This window comes from Xiphophorus couchianus, chromosome 9, assembly GCF_001444195.1.
Source record: "Xiphophorus couchianus chromosome 9, X_couchianus-1.0, whole genome shotgun sequence".
NCBI lineage: Eukaryota > Metazoa > Chordata > Actinopteri > Cyprinodontiformes > Poeciliidae > Xiphophorus > Xiphophorus couchianus.
In genome coordinates this window covers 29,828,391-29,848,861 of record NC_040236.1, presented here as the reverse complement: position 1 = coordinate 29,848,861, position 20,471 = coordinate 29,828,391, and the positions used below count along the sequence as shown (strand labels likewise).

At 36.8% G+C, this 20,471-nt stretch overlaps 1 protein-coding gene across 1 annotated transcript; it reads left to right on the top strand.

The window, feature by feature from the left end:
• The first annotated feature begins 7,355 nt into the window (after positions 1-7,355).
• Positions 7,356-20,469, top strand: efcab7 (EF-hand calcium binding domain 7). Its single transcript, XM_028027680.1, has 13 exons — positions 7,356-8,036; positions 8,910-9,121; positions 9,887-9,973; positions 10,199-10,388; positions 11,659-11,780; positions 14,330-14,471; positions 15,023-15,132; positions 15,294-15,457; positions 15,582-15,715; positions 15,790-15,938; positions 16,043-16,252; positions 17,126-17,233; positions 17,632-20,469. The coding sequence occupies exons 1-13, from the start codon at positions 7,910-7,912 to the stop codon at positions 17,710-17,712; spliced, it is 1,836 nt and encodes a 611-aa protein (XP_027883481.1). The 5' UTR covers positions 7,356-7,909; the 3' UTR covers positions 17,713-20,469.
• Positions 20,470-20,471: the final 2 nt, after the last annotated feature.

The window sequence follows — 20,471 nt, the reverse complement described above, 5'->3', positions numbered from 1 at the left end:
ACTGGACATGTCTGTTGCTTATTTCATTATTAGTTCAATAAAACATGGAGGTATGAGGTTTCTTTGGGTCTGAAGAAAAATTTAATGGCATTAACTAAATCAGAAATCACATCTGAAAACATTGCAAACTTGGTTATACACGATGCCGATCGATATCTTTCGAGTTCACTTTGATCAAAGCCATCAAATATAAAACTCTCCCCTTTAATTACAACCACAAGTCCAATCATAAAACACACAGACTAGGTGGCATCTGTCTATGAGCATCCACCTCTCCCTAAAATTGATGTGCTCGAGTGTTTCAGATTCCTAAGCTGACGGCTGCATGGCCAGCGACACTGTCCCATCACTTTTATGACATCTTAAGGAATCTTTTTAATACAGTCCATTACTGCAGCCATACAAATCTTCCCCAATGTGGCTCCATCTATGGCCTGATCAATTTTTACTCTGCTGAGCTGTACTCTTTACCCTCATTTTGTCATCTCAAAATTAATATTATATGGGATTTCCTTATGAGAAAAACTGCAATAAAAGTATGTTACCACTCTGATGATGTGCACAAGTCAGTACCTGACTCTACCTAAAAAGTGTTTCCAGGAGACAGAATTTGTTTCTGCAGTAAGCAGAACTGTTTAAATGTTATTTATTTTCACATTCCTAAGAAAATATATTGTGAAGTGCAGCATTGATTTAGAACATAACCATGTCTTGATACGGGCTGGAGGGGTTGAATTTATGAATCCTTTGCACAACTCCTTTAATTGAATTTTCCAAATCTCTCACCCCACACAAATAATCAATACGCACTGCTGAGAGAAACTTGCCTCAGAATTATTAGGGCCCTTCTTTTTCAATTTTGTAGTCATCAGCAAATGCAGGCATTGGGAGTATTTGTGATGCCGTGACTATACCTGGAGGATTTATGCTCGCCCTAAGCCTAATTGCTCACCTAAAGTGACTTTTTTTTTTAGAATTCTTACTGAAACTTTTGTTAACCTTAAAGGGGTAGCATTATGCATTTTGTTGGCACATGGTGCTACTTTATAGCACAATTAAGTAACCATGTTACCTTCAGTTGTGGTAAAAAACTTGACTTTGCAATTTAACGCCTAGAAATTGGGCCTCTGTCTCTTTAAGAAGCTCACTCTCTTTCAGCGCCCAGTCAGTGTAAATGTTTCTGCAAACAGAACCATGGAGATGAAAGTATTTCTGAAACATACATGAAAGAAACAAATCAACCCTCCAGGTATGTTTTTGATGAGGGAAGAACCTCATAACATAATGTAAAACTGAAAAAGTCAAATTTACAAAATTTTGCTCCTTTATCGTTTTTGAACGTTACAGTCTCGCTCTAAAGAAAGATGCAGTGTAACAACCACATAATAAAGGTGGAAAAAGGAATAAAAAACAGAACATTAAGCAAGAAGAATTAATGTTCTTCTTGCTTAATGAAGAACATTAAGCAAGAAGAAATTTTCAGTGATTTTTCAGTGAAGAACTGAATTTTAATGGGGTTTCCCAATTGTGTTCCAATAAGTTTAGGTTGCTAGTGGGTGATCCCATTGGCTAAAAGAACTGAGCAGGCATCATTATGTTTAGTTGATACAAAAATTGTTGCGCTTCTTTGTTTTATGGTACTTCAACATCACATATCAATGAGTTGCAATATCATGCATATTCTGTATTTAGCATTTCAGACCTCACTGAAAACTGCAACAAAGAGTGATTTCCTGGAGCCACCCAGTCTTCACTAGAACATTAGAAGGCTTTTGCACACATCTTAATATTCTACTCCACAAAATGAAAGTGCATGACTATTCTGTTTAGATGTCAACTATCTTTTCCTCTGGAGTCTCTGAGGATTTCTTAGACCCAAAGCCTAAAGAGCATATCAGCCATCTGAACAAACACTTTACACTAGTGGACACTCATGGATCAAGATACCATCACCATCATCTGTTCGGATTTCATGCTCTCAGCAGATATAGGCCAGAGCTATCCAGCAGCTTTGAATAACAGTTTGTTTACTTAAAATGTGTGTCTTAGTGTGCATAGAAGGCTAATTCTATCTGCCTTGACTCTGTGAGGTCTGTTGTTATAAGGAGGTTTATGCAAAGCTGATAAATTTCACGGCTCCACCATGTGACAGAAATGTGACATTCCTGGGGTGTGGACCCACAATGTATCTCGTATGTTTGGTCCCTTTACTGGAACGAATTTAAAGTAATTTTTAACAACCTTATCAGAAAACAAGCTCGCCTCCCGACAATGCCCCCTATTCATTTTCCACAAGTCCCCATTGTATGATTGAATCACAAGAATTGCTCCGCTGCAGGCACAATATGTGCCTAAAATAATCAAATTAATTCTTTCCTTAGAAAATCTACTCATTGACTTGTTTGTTCAACCATAACAAAATGTTGTTTTTCACCAAAGGTCGCACGACACACAACTCAAACAAGCATCCATTGATGCCGAAGTTAAGTAGCACAGAAGATACAAAGGAAAAGATAATCAAATAGTGAAATATTAGCACACGGGGATCTCCGAAAGAATGAAACAGCCTTGTGACTGTATTTTCTTCTAATCATAAAGTCAGCCAAACAATTGGAGGATTTTTTTCCCCAACACAAAGTAGAGTGTGTCATAGATTCAATGTACAAAAAATTATAGATTTGAGAAAAATCATTTATAGTAGACCAGAAATGCTGGACTAGTAAAAAGTATAACCATATACTGCACTGTGCACTGTTTAGTTGATTAAGATTTCTTCTGCAAGAATTCATGGAAGTGATCAGACTACAGCTGAGGTCCAGTTGGCTTTGGTGTCCCAGAGAATTATCTCATAGATTCTGCATGATGCTTAGGAGCCCAATAAAATAGATACTGATACTACTTTACAGCAGAGGAAGGCATGAAGCTACTCTGACTTTGAATTTGATTAAAAACAGTGAACAGTCTGTAGAAGTTGGTATGAATACCATAGTCATCAAATTTTACTTTGGATTTCAAGTGACATGGATTATGTGGCTCTCCCCTCTTTATCTAGACTGTGGGACCTTAATTTCCAAATAAAATACAAAATTTTCATTCAGTAGAAAAGAGGAGCTTACATCACTGAGCAAGAGCCCAGCACAGGTCAGCTGCTTCTTTTAATCTGATACAGGAGTAGCTTAAGCCTTGACTCCAGCTGCCTTTCATGTTTTGTAAATCTCCTCCAAACTTTTAAATGGGCTTTGCTTTACCATCCTTTCAAATCTGTGGTTTCCATATGTACTATAGAAATCTACAGTTACGTTTTAAGATTGTTATTAGAGTAATAATAGTAAAACCAGGGTGCCATTATGCACATGGTTTACATTTATCACAGGAGGCTTTGTTTTCTTTCCATGCTGAAAAATCCCCTGATGTTGGAAACATAATCTCATTAAAGTTACGTAGAAAGCCAGAAAGAATGTTGAGATTCTAAAGTTTGACTGATACTTCAGGGCTATCTTCACAACCAGTGTCCTATTTATTTTGCTCTCTTGTGACAGTAAATATAGGATGACTACAACAATAAATGTCATTAAGGTCTTACCATACATGTTTTATGATCTCCTTCAAATCAAAAGAAGGAATGCACTTGTTCGCTGCTGCCCTCTGGTGATTTACTACAAAATGGAAACATTAAGGCAAATAGAACATAAACGTGGAGAGGTTGCATTGGAATAGGACCAGAAAAATCCTCTAGTCACACAAGCATCCATTCTAATACAACAACAAAAGTAAGAAGTGACTATTCAATTGGTAAAGGAACACTAGTGACACCACATCTCTGTTCCTCAGAAGTATAATGATGAGTTTTCCAGCAGAGCTTTCTTTGCTCTACAGACCGGTGATTGTTGGAGTTTAAATAATAAAAAAATACAGATTGCATAAAAATTACAAAAAAGATTTGCTTTTATTTTAGTGAAATATGTTTTTGATCTCCTAGAATCCAGCCAGAATTTTGCTTCCAACTGACTGGATATGTGTCAAAGTGACACACAAGATCACAATCAATCATTTATTTGTAGATAACCCTGAACTAAACTCCTCGTTTAACTAAAGCCCACCTGTCCACAGAACCAATTCATTCGATTTCAACTTCTTTGTCAATAAAAGCAAGACCAAACAGCTGTCAGCTGACATCTACCATAGGACACTAGATCTGCACAAGGTTTTGGTGGACTACAGCAAGGACTTGGGTAACAACTCATGGTGCTACTGTACAGAATTGGAGTAAAAAGGTCTGGAGTTTCATGCAAAAGTATTGCCTCAGGGGGTAAAGATGAGGTATCAGCTTACAACATCACTCAAAGAGTTTCTTTGTGAAACGAAAACAGTTGAGACCAGAATTATTTAGAATTTCCATCTCTATGCTATGAAAGGGTTACAAGCCCATCTTAGGTTTTCCAGTAAACTTACAAATAATGGCTTGGACTAAAATCAAGCTCTCTGGTGTCAACTTGATACACAATGAAATTTAGCCAGGAATTTCATCCTCACAGTCAAGAACAGAGATGGAAACATTATGCTATGGGACATGTTTTTTGTGCTAAGGGTATGAGTGCACTTCTCTCCATTGAAATGAAAAATAATAAGCAGCATATTCATTATCTTGTACAAGAACCGTCATACTTCAACCACAACACTGATAATAATATGTGAATGGTTTTCCTAGCATGTAAATGACCTAAAACATTTCATCATGACAACAAAAGAGTTTCTAAGGAAACACGTTAAAGTCACTTAGTGACTTGGAAAGTCTCCAGACCTTATATATATATATAACATATATATATATATATATATATATATATATATATATATATAAAATCTACCCACTGCACTAGGAGACCCAAAGGATTTGAAGTTTTTTTTGTAAACAAAGATGGACAAAATCCCTCTGGAGATTTTTGCAAACCCAGTGAAACATTTTATTCTCGTATGCACCAATGAATATTTCTATGCTGTGCTATGTTTTGATGAAAGGTTCAATAAAATTGAAAATCTTTTTTCACTTAATGTCCTCTGGATCATTTTTTTTTTTTACTTTTAGATAATGTACTCTTTGTACTTTGTCCCTATTAAAATAAAACTGCTATTGTAATTACAGACAACTGATTCTATAAATCAATACATTTTTCAGCTTCTAAATTAATGCATAGTCTAGCCATTTAACATGTGAGTTAATTTATCTTTTTTTTTCAACGTTTTTTCCTATCTTGTTGATCTGTCTCTGTTTATGCATTGACATTTAAGGTGTTCAGTTTTTTACACATTTCAAAGTAATGTCCTTGGATTGCTGCTGTCCTCAGAGTTACCTTAAGATGCCAAAATCAACCATGTGTTATGAATTCTCTGTAGATTGATTTTGTGTAACTATAAAATTCTAAACTAATCCTTGTTTTGATAGATAGTTCAGACTCAAATTGTCTGCCTCAGCTAAGGAAATGGTTCTTGTCTTAAGTGACTCTTACACAACTATTTTTAGTGCTATGTAAATCACTGATAATTTGGCCAGTGATGGATCTCCGTCATTCCATGTCTCCTGTCATTAAACTCTGATTTGTCATTTTGACCATCAGAAGAGTATGACAGTTGAAATATAGACACTCATAAAACGCAGCTTTCTGTAACTCAGTACTTATTACAGACTTTGGCACATAATATGTTGGCATTTTAGAAAAACCTTCAACTTCTTTGAAATTATAATATTTCATTCATTTTGAAGCACCATTTTTGTGTAAAAATTGGAATGGATAAAAGACAGAACTCAAGCTGAACTTGAACTCTCATAGACCACACAGAGAGCTAGACTATACATTTGAAGAAAAAGAATATATGTTTTTGAAAACATAAAAACCTTTTTTTATTACAAAAAAATTTTAAGATGTGGTGTGCATTGACAAACAGCCCAATGGCTCCAAGACTCCTAAATAAAACTCAGAGCAATTTATAACCTTCAAAAGTCTTAATAGTAAAGTCCTTACAATCTCAGCTTAATTAAAATTTAGACTTGACATTGTGGCAGCCATTCACCTTCCTGGAGAAAGACAAGCCTTAACATACTGCAAGGTCTGCACTGGAATTCTTTAGGCGAAAGCATATTCATCTATTATTCTTGCATAGTCAAAGTCCAGACTTAAATTCAATTGAGAATTTAAGACGAGACCTAAAATTGTTGAACACATCTCTCTCCAACCTGTCTATAAACTTGAGATGTTTTTTTAAAGTTTTTTTTTTACGAAAAATAGGGACAATTTCCATATCTGTTGGGAACCGGGGTTTTTGGTCCTCTTTTGTGGGGGGTTTCTGTTGCCTGCTGCTTCCCTCTCCTTCCACTAGATGATTCCAAGAGGCTGCTCCCCCTGGAGAGCATGACTGGGCCCTACACACCTGTGATTCATCATCTAATCATCTAGGAGTATATGAGGAGCAGGCTGCCAGCACTTCGACGCCTGAGTGTTTGCCAGTAATGGTACTCTGCGCCCTTCCGAGCTTACGTTCAGGGTTTTTTCTGAAGTTACTTCTAGTAATATATTCTTATTACCTCTCTCAGGTGTTTTCTTGTGATGCTCTGGAAATATCTCCGAGAAGCCCGAGCTCCTGGTTTCCCGGATTTCTCCCCTCGTGATGCCATGGATGGTTACCCAATGGTTGCCCGAGTCCCTTCTTCGCCTCTGCAGATAAACCATAAATCATTCCTGGATTCCCAGCTGGCAGTCGGTTCGCTCCTCGTTCCTCCTCACCTGACCTTACCTGTCCGCCCTCTACCGCAGTCTCCACCATCTACCAAAGAACTCACCCCGTCGAAACGCCACTCTGGAACCCTGACCTCTTCGAGGACCTCCACAAGGAGACCAAATCCCGGAAACCACTGTATTACCTCCCTGGTGGAAGATAATCTTAATTTCAAGTAAGATCAGTCTAATTTTTCCTGAAGCTCCACTTTCCGACTACCTCAAACTCACAATCTATCTCATTGCTCTTCAGAGTACGGACGACCCCGGTTGCCATCCTCAAGAACAAGAACCACACATTCTCATTTTTAATCATTGTTAAAATAAACTTTATTCATCTGATTATCTGTTCTCCTGGTGTTCTGTAGGTGGGAAAAGAAACTAGCACCCATCATGACAATATCTATATATTCAGAATTATTAGACACGTACTGTAAGACATTTAAAAAAATCAACTCAACATGCATAACTATTTTATTTTTTTATTTAAATATTTTTAAGAATGTACTTGTAAAAATGAAACTCTTTTAATTTGAGGCTGTAATATGAGAAAAGTGAAAATCTGTCAGACTATATAACGCTAATTTTTAACCGGCCATTAATTCATATTTCAAACAGCAGGTTTGTAGCACTGCGACAGACTGGTGACCTGTCCAGGGTGTATCCCGCTTCTCGCCCGAAACGTTCCCTGGAGAAAAGCATCCTTCCCGTCCCCACTGGGGATAAGGGTGTACAGAAAATGGATGGATGGGTTTGTACCACAAATAGTTCCAGAAATAACAAGCTATTTTGGTGACGTATGACATTTCATGCTTTTATTAATCAATTTTTTTCTAAAATCTGTGGATAATTTTACCACAGTGGAATTTAATTTTGGTTTATTTTGTGAAAGACACTGCATTGCATTAGGTTTAGCAACGTAAGAGGAACGTTTTCTTTTTAGTTGTTTCCACCGGGTCCTGTTTGATGCGAACCGTCGAGATTTTGTTTCCTTAGCAACAGTCCCCGCGATAGCAACAATGTATCACACCTATCAACGAAAGGGCAAATGCAACAATTCAAACTTTTAGTTGGCGGTCTGCTCCCTATTCCCCCATAGACATAGCGAATCGTTGCCATATTGTTTTTTTCCTTACAAAATGTCTTCTCAGGAATCAACTCGTCCCTCCGATGATGAGGTTTTCTACATGCAGTGTCGAGCTGCTTATCTTGCTGTGTTCCGATCAAGTTTGTCTAATATATCTTCAAAACAACAGTTGTGTCGGGGTAAGAACCGCTTTTAAACCACTTGCTAATTTGCTACAGAACGCGGTGTGATTTGTAACTTGTGAAAATCTGTCACTTTGCCTTGATTCACGTGAAAGCACAGTTTTACGTAGAAGTCAACATAAATGCGTCTTTGGTAGAATAGGACAAAATGTAAAGTGTCACTGAACACTGCAAATCGCTGATTTAGGTCAACCATCTTAATTTTCCCACATAAGTCTCACGTTTATAAGAATACCTCGATTTGTAATCAGGAAAACTACAAAAATGTCAAAGGCAGGAAAAAAGATAAATCGATTAAGTCCACATAGTTATTAGTGAAAAGTAATAACATACAGTTCTGAATCAACTAGCTCCCTTGAGTATTATTACAGAAAGTAGCTGTAGTTTTGAAGACAAACTGGTATAAAAAATATATAAGAATTTAAAAACAGTATTAAACTTTGTTATATACCGTCCTTTTATAATGCCATGCTTGGAGGTGCTCAAATGCAATTGGCTGATATACTGGGAAGTACCTAATGACAACACAAAACTGTAGGTCCAGTTTTGAATAGTCTGACTACAGAAATATAGATTCACTACATTTATTAAATTAGTTAACTTTTTTCTTTTAATCACATCAGCTTTCGATTTCTCTGGTGTAGTTACATGAAGCATTGGTGGTTCTCGGTCTTCATTGAGTGTTCTTCAGAGTAAATTAGTTTGCTTTTACCTATTTAATAATTAAATGCCAAACTATCGTAAAATGCATTTTTGATGGAGGCAAACTTTTTTTAAAGATGTTTGTTTTCCACGCTCCTTGTTCCATCTTTGCTTTCTGTTTTTAGTGACAATCATGTGAATATCATGTTTCTTATTTATCTTGTTTAGTTCTACAGCAGGCTGGTAGGAATCCGTCCCACGCGATTCTCAATAAATACTGGACTTCTAGAACATCTAAGCTAAACTTTGATGACTTCTGCGAGATTCTGAAATGCGAACAGAAAACCGAGGAAGCTGAGCTAATGAGAGCTTTCAGAAAACTGGATGTAAACTGTGATGGCTACATCACGCACAGCGTTCTGGAGAAGGCTCTAACATCTGTAAGTAAAATGTTTTTTTAGAATCTTATGAAATATATTTTCCACAAAGTGCAGAATATTTTCTTAACTTTAGCTTCTTATATGGTGGTTTAATTTTTGATGGTTACAGTTGTTTAGGATAGGGATCTTCAACCTGTGACTTGGTTTTGCAAAATGATCCATTGTTCAAACATTTTTATTTAATGCACCAATTTGAAAGGCTAGTTTTAGCTATTATTCCATCTCTTTTCATTCAGTAACTACTCATAAAATTAGTGTCACAAGAGAATGACACTAATTTTGAATGGAAAAGCTGGAATCAGGATTATTGTCATTAGGCTGCTAACTATTCACTTTATTTCTGATTTTTTTTTTTTTACTCATTTTTATTTAAAACAAATGTGTGTGTACAACTCAAGAAGTTGGATTCAATTTTTTGTTGATGACTTTATTCTTGGAACATCAAAGCTAAACTTTGATCACTAGTCAGCATCTAAGTATTTGGAAAAGAAACTGTATTTTTTTTGTTCTCTACCGATTGTCAAAAAATTTAATCCTTTCATCCGTTTTGTCTGGATTAAAAACTGAGAACTCTGGGAAATTAAGAGTTTAAAACTATGGAATTTCACTATTAGAAATGTTTAGTAGTAGCAAAGGTCAACTGGGAGCCCCAGTCTTGACTTTTCATTCAAAAGAGCATGAAACTCTTCTGAATTCATTGAACTGAAGATATAGCGGCATCATGATCGGTCAGGATATTATTTGAAATTGTCTTTGTTGTTGCAGAGCGGTGAGAAGATGACAGCTGAGGAGGTAAATGCTGTTTGTTCATTGGCAGAGATTAACAAGGATGGCAAACTGGACTGTGCTGAGGTACGCTCACGCAAGCTAGCTAAATAGTTCCATCCAAAAGATATTCTTTTGAACTTTTTAAATTTCTGTGCTGATTTTAAAAAAATATATATTGTTTGTTGCAAATCTGTCTAGATTTGTAGTTCATTCAAAAACAAAAAATGAAGTCATTTATGCTGCTCTTTGTTGGCTCCAAACATTGCTCGTGTATCATTCTCTTACTACTTTTTCCCCTGCTGCTGTCAGTTCTGCAGGCAGCTTGTGTCTACAGCAGAGCAGTGTCAAACGGCTGCTCTGGAGAAGCTAGAAGCTGACGCTAAGCTAAAGAGGCAGAACTTTGGCAGCCAGTTGTACAGCCCTCCTAAAAGCTCAGTGGCATCAGCATCATCTGCATCACCAGCTCAACATGGGGAGTCAGACTCCACTGCCAAAAAAGGTATTGAACAAAGGCTTTAGAGCAGGCTTACCCCAAATCTCCGCAGTGCACTTCATGATCCGTTTTGATTAATGAGTAATAGTTTTTTTATTGATCAATTTTTCATCACCAATGTGACAAATCACCCCATTAAGACAGTCCATGTTTCATAATAGCCAAACATCTAGGGCAGCTTGTTTAGAGGGAGGAGACATCAAAGTGTTTTGATTCTGGTAGTCATTACTGCCATTAGAAAATTGATTAAAAAAAAACCCAAACTACTTTGGTTTGAAACCACTTAGATTCAGTCAACTGCATATTTTCAGTAAGGAATCTGTAGATTCTGTCGCTTCTCCTTTGTAAGTTTGCTTTTTAAAATTTAGAACCCAACTGTTGAAGAAAGGATTGGAAGGGCGGAGCTCTGGGATGATAAGGAGAGTGAGGGGCCAACATTGGGAAGATGGATGGGGTTGATTTAAGTGGTCAGTCCATGTTCTTGTTATTGATTCGGGGAGGATTCCACCACTTCTCACTTGGGAGGTGATGAGGGATTAGAGAAGAGGAGCAGTCAACCACCACTGCAAAAACAAATGAGCTCCCACGCAGTAGTCTGGATTATCACGTTATTGTGCCTCTCCCATGTATTGATTTCTACCTGTTGCGCTTTAACAAGGCTTTGACCTGAGTTGCTATGCGATCACACACGTCAAATGGGTTGTTTTCTGTAGCCTCTAATGTTTTGATGTAGGTTTTGCTTTCATTCAAGTGGTAATTTTACTGATTTGTTTGAAAAAAAAAACAAAAAAAACTTTCAGAGCTTTATTTTAACAACATAAATCTAAAGGAGGATTACAGTGGGTTTATTTATTTCTGTATCTAACTGATTACTCACACTTCTAATCGTCCTGATTTTCTGAGATTGGTAATAATCCGCCCCTTCATAAAAACTAGGAAAAAATTCTACCCTCAGTTTATCTTCAAGGAATAATGTTATGCAAGAAAATGATTTTGAAGGGGTGCCTTTAGTGATTTCCTGTGGCAATGTAATTACAGGGAGCTAGATCTCGATATTACACTTTCTCAGAACAAAAAGCAAAGTCTGCATTGTTGCTTGAACTGTGCAAAGAGACTTTCAAGAAGGCAGACTATCGACTGAATTTCATCATGCAGCTAATTTTGCTATTGGAAAACTGTGTACTGTTTCCATAGATTACTGATCTGCCTGTAATTTGCCAAAGTCATAAATCCTTTTTAAAACTGAGTATTTTGCTAACTGCTGTGTGTTTCTCAGACAGCCAGTCCTCCTCTCACCCTCCTTCTGCTCGCAGCAGACGGTCGTCCCTGTCAAACTCAGTCACAATGGCATCCAGCAGCAGTAAAGCAGGCAAAGTTCAAGAACCATCAGGTTTACAGGTAACGGAAGCTGTTAGAACATGGTGCACTTGTCCTAAATGTTTGGAAATGTCCTGAAATGACATCAAGTCCTGCTTTCTATATGAAGCAACATTTGTGATAACCCCTTGGTGTTTCTATGTCCATACTAATGAGCACTGGTAGTTCTTTAACACATTTTTTCCTTCCACTAAACTTTTCATTGATATTCTTGTGTAGAGCACTATGAAAACAGCCGCCTTCTTTAGTATTAATATTTTGTGGCAATATAACGTATAACACAATAACGTAATATTTCTGTAATGAAATCCATTTTTATTTATGTAATGATCAAATTTTCTGGGATGCCGTATTTGTGGCAGTTTGTCAGTTGTAAACATAATCATAAAAATGAATGTTTAACATACAGTAGATTGCATGGTTCTAAATACTTATGATAAGGCCTCGTTGTTTCTTTGTCCATACCTACTGATCAGCGTACACTCTTGGTTCTTTAGTGCATTTTTTCCTTACGTTAAACTTTTTATTGATATGCTTGGATAGAGCACTTCTATCCACCTTCTTGAGCAATTATATTTTGTGACAATAACTTAATATTTCTGCAACAAAACCCAATTTAGTAAGTTTATGTAATGATACAATTTTCTGAGAAACCATTCATGGGATATTTTATGAAAATAAATTCTTAACATACAGCAGAAGGTACTAAATACCATTAGTATTTAATGCCACCCAATTTTTTAGCAAAATTATTTAAATGAATGAGTAATTCAATTGTATTCCTATTTCTTAAGCTCCATCTGTACATAAAGTACTATTAACTATATGGCTTATTGTAAAGGCCAAATCTGTACGTTTGGTAAATAACTGGATATCTTTTTGTGTTTGTATGGTGTACGGCGTTATAAGGAGGACCCAGCGTGTCGTGCAGCCGCTCGGATGGCTGAACGTAGCCTGGGGTGGATAGATATACACTGTATTGATCTGGCGCTCTTTGTTTTCACTCTTTTTGGCTTAACCATGGCTGGTTTGCTTTACAGCAAAACGAGAGAAAAAAAGTAAATAAATAAACAGAAGAGAACAGGTCTAAGCACTGTGTTGAGATTGGAAACGGCCAGACATCATTAAGGGTAACAGAATGTGTGTCCAGAGAGCACCTCGAAGGGGAACTTCTGCTCCCTGGATTGGCTTCCTATATAGCCACAGGCTAATAACTACGGCTGATGGAGGATGGACGTGTAGCTGCATCAGTATGTAGATATTGTAGCATCTTCTGAGACACAAATATCTCCTTGTACACAGAAATCTACATGGCAATCATTAGTTTTCTGTTTTCCTATAGTTTTTTATGTGTAGATAAGAGCAGAAAGAGATTAAAGGAGGTTTAATAGACTGTGTGTGTGAGTGTGAGTGTGCATGTGTGTGGCTGGTTTGGTGTCCTGCGACCCTGTGAAACAGTAAATCAGACCTGTGGCTGGAGCAGGTGACAGAGCCTGTATTAGTCTGCAGGCTGACCCTCTCTCTATGGAGGCATTAATTCTGATGTCCTTAACCAGTGGATGGGTGCCCATGGCATTTTCCCTCATTTAATATTGTCTGGACAAACCACCGAAGTGTTATGGTTTGATCTTTTATGCCTCTCACAGCCCAAGATAAATACTCAGAGAAAATGGCTTTTCTCTAAAGGAGTGGCATGCTCCGTCTTTATGGCACTTTTCTTTGTTTAACTTGGTGATTTATTTGTCAACTAAAAGGATATATGGCCTATTCTAGCCTTGCTTGGCCCTCAATGTGCTTTTTACTGTGTGTCCACGTCAACTGTGTTTTCATTTAATGTGTCTCCAATGAGGGGAATGAAAACTTCGCTGTGTTGATGTTCCTGTTCAATTTCAAATTATTACCTAATTTCGGTTGTGTAGCCAGACAAAGCAACAACAGGATTGCAAAATGAAAGAATTATTAGAATTCATAAATATCACCAAAGTAGCCCCTGGACGCTTTTGAATGACCGCTCGCTCAAGATTGAAGAGACCATATTTATCAAGGTTAAATGGACTCCAATTTGCCCCAATCAGGTCCAGAAGGGAGACTTTCCCCAGCCCTCTTCAGACCCACGACGTGACACTCCTGCCCTCTTCTGGCCAGCACTAGAGTAGCATCTGTTTCATGTCAATGAGTTAATATATATATAAAAAAAATGTTGCAATGAATTTTTCCGCTGAAGATTTGAGTGGTAATTATAACTGTGGCAGCCTTTGTTAATCAACTGAGCTTCTTCAGCTTATTTATGCCAAACTATACGTCCCCTGTCACAAGATCCATCCTGCTTTAAATAGGACATCCTAATTAGTTTTGGTTTCTGTTGACTGAATAAATGAATTTTGTAGTGTCAGGATCTGAGCTGAAGCCACACACATAAACATGTCTAGATACATAAAGCAGAATTGAATCCTTTATAAGTATTATAAGGCCTTCTAGCAGAGGTAACCATATTTTTATGATTGTTCTCCTGACTTGCCATCCAGACAACCATTGGATATGTAAAGCAGGAGTGTTTTCTGTCATTGCAGGATTGGCATCACTGCTTTATGAAAGGCTGCTTCTTTGTGGACGATAACAGCAGCATTAGCTCTCTGCAGTACCACCTTCATATTCCTCAAAAAACCAGTGTATATCTAACCATCCAGCCGCTGAGCCTCAGCCACAGACCTGGTTAGTTTCAACATTTCCTTGAAAGAAAAATGTGCAAAACTGTAGCGTATACAGCTAAATGTTGTAGCTTGGAGAAACCCAATGCAAGTTTTTTTTTACAATTGGAAAAATATTGTATACAGTTGCCTGCAAAATGCCTTTTACAGAAATTATAATAGTACTTTACACTTTGCTTCAAGAAGCAAGGTTTTATCTGACATTTTTAAATTAGACTTCAGCAATTTTGATTAAGGATTTGTTTGGGTCAGAAGCCATTTTTAGGGCATCTTAAATTCCAACATAAAATAGATTCATTACCTTTCATGGGCCTGTTGAGCTCATTAAATTTAATTTAGTATGATGGATCTGCCATAGGGCTACATGGTTGTGCAGTTGATAGCTCTTGTAGCAAGAAGGTCCATGATCTGAATGGAGTTTCCTGTAGGTCCTCACTCTATGATTTTATTTGCCATAATTTTCATAATTCATAGAAAATACATAATGTATGTTACTAATTTTAAAAATAATTTGTGATTAAAAAAAACAAAAACGTTTTCTGTTCATCTTTTCAGATAAGCCTCCAGCATGGATGAACGTGGACACGGCTGTTTTTGTCATGACAGCAGGTGAAACCAAAGAGGACTCCGCTTTAGTATGTTTCACCGAATCAAAAGACAAAGAAGTATGTTTAATGTAAACAGGCCCTTTCATCACCAGATTAATTTGTGTTCTAAATCTATCATACATAGAATCAAATAAAATATCAGTGTCCCTACATGCTGTTGTAATTCCTGCATGTCTGCACTTGTGAGATTATTTGTTGATGTTTTTTTGTTCTTGTAGAAGTATGTTTGGAAAGGAGAACTAAATGCTGGGACTTACCGCCTGCTTCCCTTCACCAGTGGCTGCAGATTAAAGAAACAAAACAAAAGTAGCTTTTCGGATAAATCTGTCAAACTTGTCTACAAGACAGACACAGGAGAACCAGACCTCACCAGCGAGCTGAGGTAAACCTCTGATGTTTATCTGTTGCTGCCACAGAGTTTGAATGGAAAATGCTCTTATGGACACGTGTTTTATAGGAAAAGATGATGCGAGTCATTTATCTGTAATATTCTGTTTTTGCCACAGGGAGGTGCTGTCTGAAATCTTTGAGATGATTGACCTGGATGGGAATGGTTTGCTAAGCCTGGATGAGTACAACCTGTTTGAGCTGAGGACCAGTGGGGAGAAGTGTGACCGGGATGCCTGGGCAGTGTGTAAAGGTAGTCACTAACCAAAGCAATTTAACGTGAAGAGTGTGCCCAGGTTTTTATTGTTTTTGGTTTTGTGGGGCCAGAAAACTTTGATATGAGGAAAAACCAGCTGACCCGGCAGGGTTTTATGGAGCTGAACCTGATGGAGGCCACAGAGAAAGATGGAGACCCCACAGATCTGTGGGTGACCCTGGAATCTATGGGCTACAATCATATGCTGGAGTTAGTAGAGGTAGGTGAGGTTGTGATATTAATTCATAGAAGTTCACTCATTTGGTTTTGTGGTGTAGGATGAATTTCAGCCAGTTAAACAAACCTTTCCTCCTGCTCTGTAAGGCATGTCCATTCCAAATAGATGTGCACTGTGAAGGCACTCAGCCATCCATGCAGCCACTTTGCTTGGACTTAGGCACCAAGCTTTTGAACCAAGCCCTCCAGAAGTCCATCACCTCGAGGTTTGGGGCCAAAGCACTTCGAGGGCATGACAATGTCTTCATCTACACCTACAGAGGAGACCACCGGATTTCCTCCCTCATAGTCAACAAGGTGGACCAAAAACTTGTTTACTCTTATCTAGCTTTGAGGGTAACAATTAAGTTTTCAACACTTATTAGAGGCATGAATTTTAGATTATCTGGGGCTTTTATTGGTTCACTGAAATCGTTCATCCTATTTTATTTTTTTTTTCTCAAGCTTGCAGATATGCATACACCCCAGCAACATTTGTTGGAATGTCTTTTAGCAAGTTGCAGACAAATCACAGTTTTTGTCAATATCAACAAGGTTCTGGCATGATTCTCACTGTGTGTTTGACCACACTCTTGGCAGAAATGATGGAGCTTATCTAAAATAAAGTTTACTTTCAGAGAATAAACTACAGAGTCACACTCGGTTGGAACATCCATTTGTGTCCAGTTTCCAAGCTTTCACCCTCAGACGGAAGAACATTCATTTGAAAAGTCTGAGCTGTTTGTCCACAATAAGAAGAAGTTTCAAAAACTACCTTGAGGTTTTTAACATCAGAACATTGTAGCAGCTGTTAAACATGTCAGTGGTAGTATCATGCTGAGGGTCTGTTTCAGTGCCAGTTGCAAAGCGGATGGGTTGAGAGGAATATAAACTACATTTCCCAGGACCTTAGCCAACACAATCAGTAGTTCTTATTCAATTCAGGATCATTGACATGCAGGAGGAGTGTCCATTCTCTTGGCAACAAAAGCTACACTTAAAGAATGGCTGTAGGGCTCGAAACAACTGAGGAGAGAAAATTGTTTAGAATGTTACCATGACTTAATGGTATGCAAAGACGAATTTGTGTAAACCTTTTATTCTTTTTATCCTACTTACCTGTTTAAACTACATTCTGTGTTTTCATAGATTTAAACTGGAAAAAGTTAAGCTCTGCTTTCTGTTCTGCAGGCCAATCAGAAGGTGACGGTTCATGTAAACAATGAGCAGAGCAGGAACTGGTGCAGCAGCAGAGGGATGGCTGTGTTTGCTGTTGAAGTTCCAGCCAGGACCAAAATGGTAAAAATATATATATATATTCACTGTTTTACTAGTAAAGCCGGTGTTCTTTCCAACCTTGTGCGTCTGTTGTTGTTAGCAGTACGACAGTAGCAAGCTTGAGTATTTTTTTAGGATATTCACACTGTAGAAATATCTGCCATAGATTCATTTGGAACTTCTGTATTTTTAAAATGGGATAAAGGAGATTGAGAATTCAGGAAATTTAAATTGGGAAAAGTAAGAAATTTTATGTGTGAAAATGTATGTGAACCCCTGACTATACCCACAGAAAACAGAGAAAAAATAAAAGTAAACTAGCTCTGGTGTTATGATGGCTTAATATTGTACCACAACACATTGAATGATTATATTTAATCTTAGATTCTAATACAAACATGTATTTCTTTTACCTGTAGGTGTGCCAACATGTGCTACCCATTAATGAAAAGCAGGAATGGGTCTATAACTGCGTGGAGACCAGTTTACCCAGCACATAAAGCTGAAACTACTGAACATATTGCAATCATAAGAAGGTTATACTCTAGGGAGACTCTCTGAAGTCTGTGTTGGAAGGTTCTACTTCTGGTAATCCATTTCAGTTCTGAAGATTGTTGTATTTTATTTTAAATTTAGCAAAGTTAAATGACATATTTTATTATGTCAGTTTTTATCAACTTGTTATGCATTGTTTGAGAAAACTGAGAACTTCTTCATTGGTCATATTCATTAGCTCCATCAGTAAGAATGATGCAACTTATTACAACCACAAGGTAATAGTTAACAAAAGACAGTTTTCCCTTTGTTAAATTAGTTTACTCCATGTTTGAGTTTTTTTTATTGAATCCTGATTTTAACATTGAAGTTACAAAAACACTAAGACCATTCTGTAAACTGCATATCAAATTACCGTATTCAGATGAGAATGAAAGAGCGCCCAACATTGGTGCTGACATGGATTTCAGTGACAGCAGATGCCTCTCATTCAAAACTTGGTCTGTAAATTGACAATTTAAATTTTTTACAGTGAAATGTGCTCGAGACTCTGTAATTTTCCTAGCGTGGTTGTGTCAGGATGTGTCGTTTGCAGTGAAATGCATTCCTCTGGACTGCACTCAGATCTAAACTTTACTTGGCCTCGACCTTTCCAGTGCGATCCTGACCTCCTATTTTTGTCTCTTGGGCCATTCTGCCCTTTGACTTTCACTGCTGAAACAGTAGAGACAGCTGACTTAAATGTCACATGGCATATGAGATGTATTTAATAACCTGAGCCTGTCTGCTCTTCTTTTCCCAACACAGTAGTATCACTCTGTGCTCTGCACTGTAGTTTCAGTTGTTTAACCACAGTGATTGTCTCAATAAGGCAGTCTGTGGTATTTCAGAGCAAAACATTCAAAAATAACAGATGAAAAGACAAAAAACATGATCGTCCACCTCGGCAAGGAAAGAAGAAATCAGAGAAGCAACCATTAATTTTCTTACTTTCATTATATCATAATACTATGTGTTGCAGGAAATTATCAATGTACATCACTCCGAAAATACCTTTCCCCCTGAAATCAAATCATATTCATGTCATAGAGTGGCCCAGTCAAAGTTCAGACACAAATATAATTAAGGATCTATAGCAAAATCTTCAAAAACTTCAACTATTTTACAAAGAAAATTAGGAAATTTATCAATTTGTAGGGAATGCAAGGCTAAAACCAAAAAAACTTTCAGAAAAAAGGGTTTTACAAAGTATTCTCAGTTGTGTTGGATAAAAATGCATGCAACACTTTCACACATGTTTTATTTGTAAAGAAAAATGGAAAAAAGAAAACCTTTTTTCTTCAAGTTTATAAAAATGCACTACTTTGTGCAAATCTATTCCATAAAATCCACTAAAGCTTGTGGTAACAAAAGATAAGGTTTATGAACATCAAAGTGTAAGCCACTTGAATTTTAAAGTTTTAAAGAAAAAAAAGGAGTTCTATTGACCAAACGGTGTGATGCAACAGGCAAACTGTTGTGGCAAGTTTTGAACTATTTCCCAACAATTTTGTTTCATAATTCACACTTTAAAATTGACACTTTAAAACTGAAACTGACAGTGTATATGGACAGCTTTATTAACGGTTTGTTTAAAAACCAATTGTTTTTGCACTTAAAAAAAAAAAATTTAACTTTCTGTTTCTATATTTCCACTTATATGCTTTGAGGGTCACTGACCTTCCAGAGTACATAACTGGACACCAGGGGGACAAAGGTCTGAAATGTAGGTGGTGGTCAATCTAAATTTGTTAAATTGCTTTTTTCCACATATTTCTCAACTAACAGTGTTGAGCAGTACATGAATCTATTAATGAATGCATAGACAAATAATGGAATAAAAGTTATTATTTAAATTCTGTTTTTTACAAAGTTTTGTTTTAAAATACTAAGTATTTAATTATATTTTATTTAGTTGTAGCACCAATTCACAGCAGATGTACTCTCAAGTCACTTTCCAAGTCAAAACAGGTCCAAATCATATAAAATCAAATCTATTCCAATACAAAGCAATGATTCAAAAGGCAGAAACATTTAGTAATTTTAGATCTTGAAAAGTGACATATAAATAAAATTGTGAATTCATGATTTTGTCCTGAAAGAAGATGCAGCTAAACACAGAATCACTGACCCATGAGTACTTTCAATGGGAAAGAACAGGTACACTGCAAAAACACTAAATCTTACCAAGCATTTTTTTTCTAGTGCAAACATCATAATACACTTGAAATTGACATAATTAATTTACAAGTAACTTTTCAGCAATATATAGGAGCTTATTTTAAGAAAATAAGTCTTGATAAAAGGTACTAGGTAAACTGACAGATTTTTTTTTCACTTACATCAGAAAATTTTATTAAGTTATTTTACTTATTTCAAAAATATTTGCACAAAAATCTAGACCAAAAGTACTCCGTAAGATGTGTTTTTGCAGTGTAAAAAACCACATAAGTACTTGAGTGCTTTACTATTTCAATGGCATTGTTGAAGAAATGCCACAATCATTGGACTGGGGTACTTTCAATAGAAAGAAAATAAGGAGACAGAACAGGAAAATTAATAGCATAAATACTTATGTTACGTCAATGAGCCCTTTTAGATAGAGAGTGAGTCATATATATTTGAAATTATCTTATTATGACTGTATTATACAGAACATGTACAATTTACGTTTGTTTTACTACTAAATTGATGGTTGAGCCATAAAAGCACTAAATATCTTATG

Excerpts from the sequence above, each read along its gene's own strand:
- efcab7 (XM_028027680.1), top strand. The coding sequence starts at position 7,910 with ATGTCTTCTCAGGAATCAACTCGTCCCTCCGATGATGAGGTTTTCTAC. Across the intron at positions 8,037-8,909 it reads AAAACAACAGTTGTGTCGGG|TTCTACAGCAGGCTGGTAGG; the intron begins GTAAGAACCGCT and ends TATCTTGTTTAG. Across the intron at positions 15,939-16,042 it reads ATATGCTGGAGTTAGTAGAG|GCATGTCCATTCCAAATAGA; the intron begins GTAGGTGAGGTT and ends CTGCTCTGTAAG.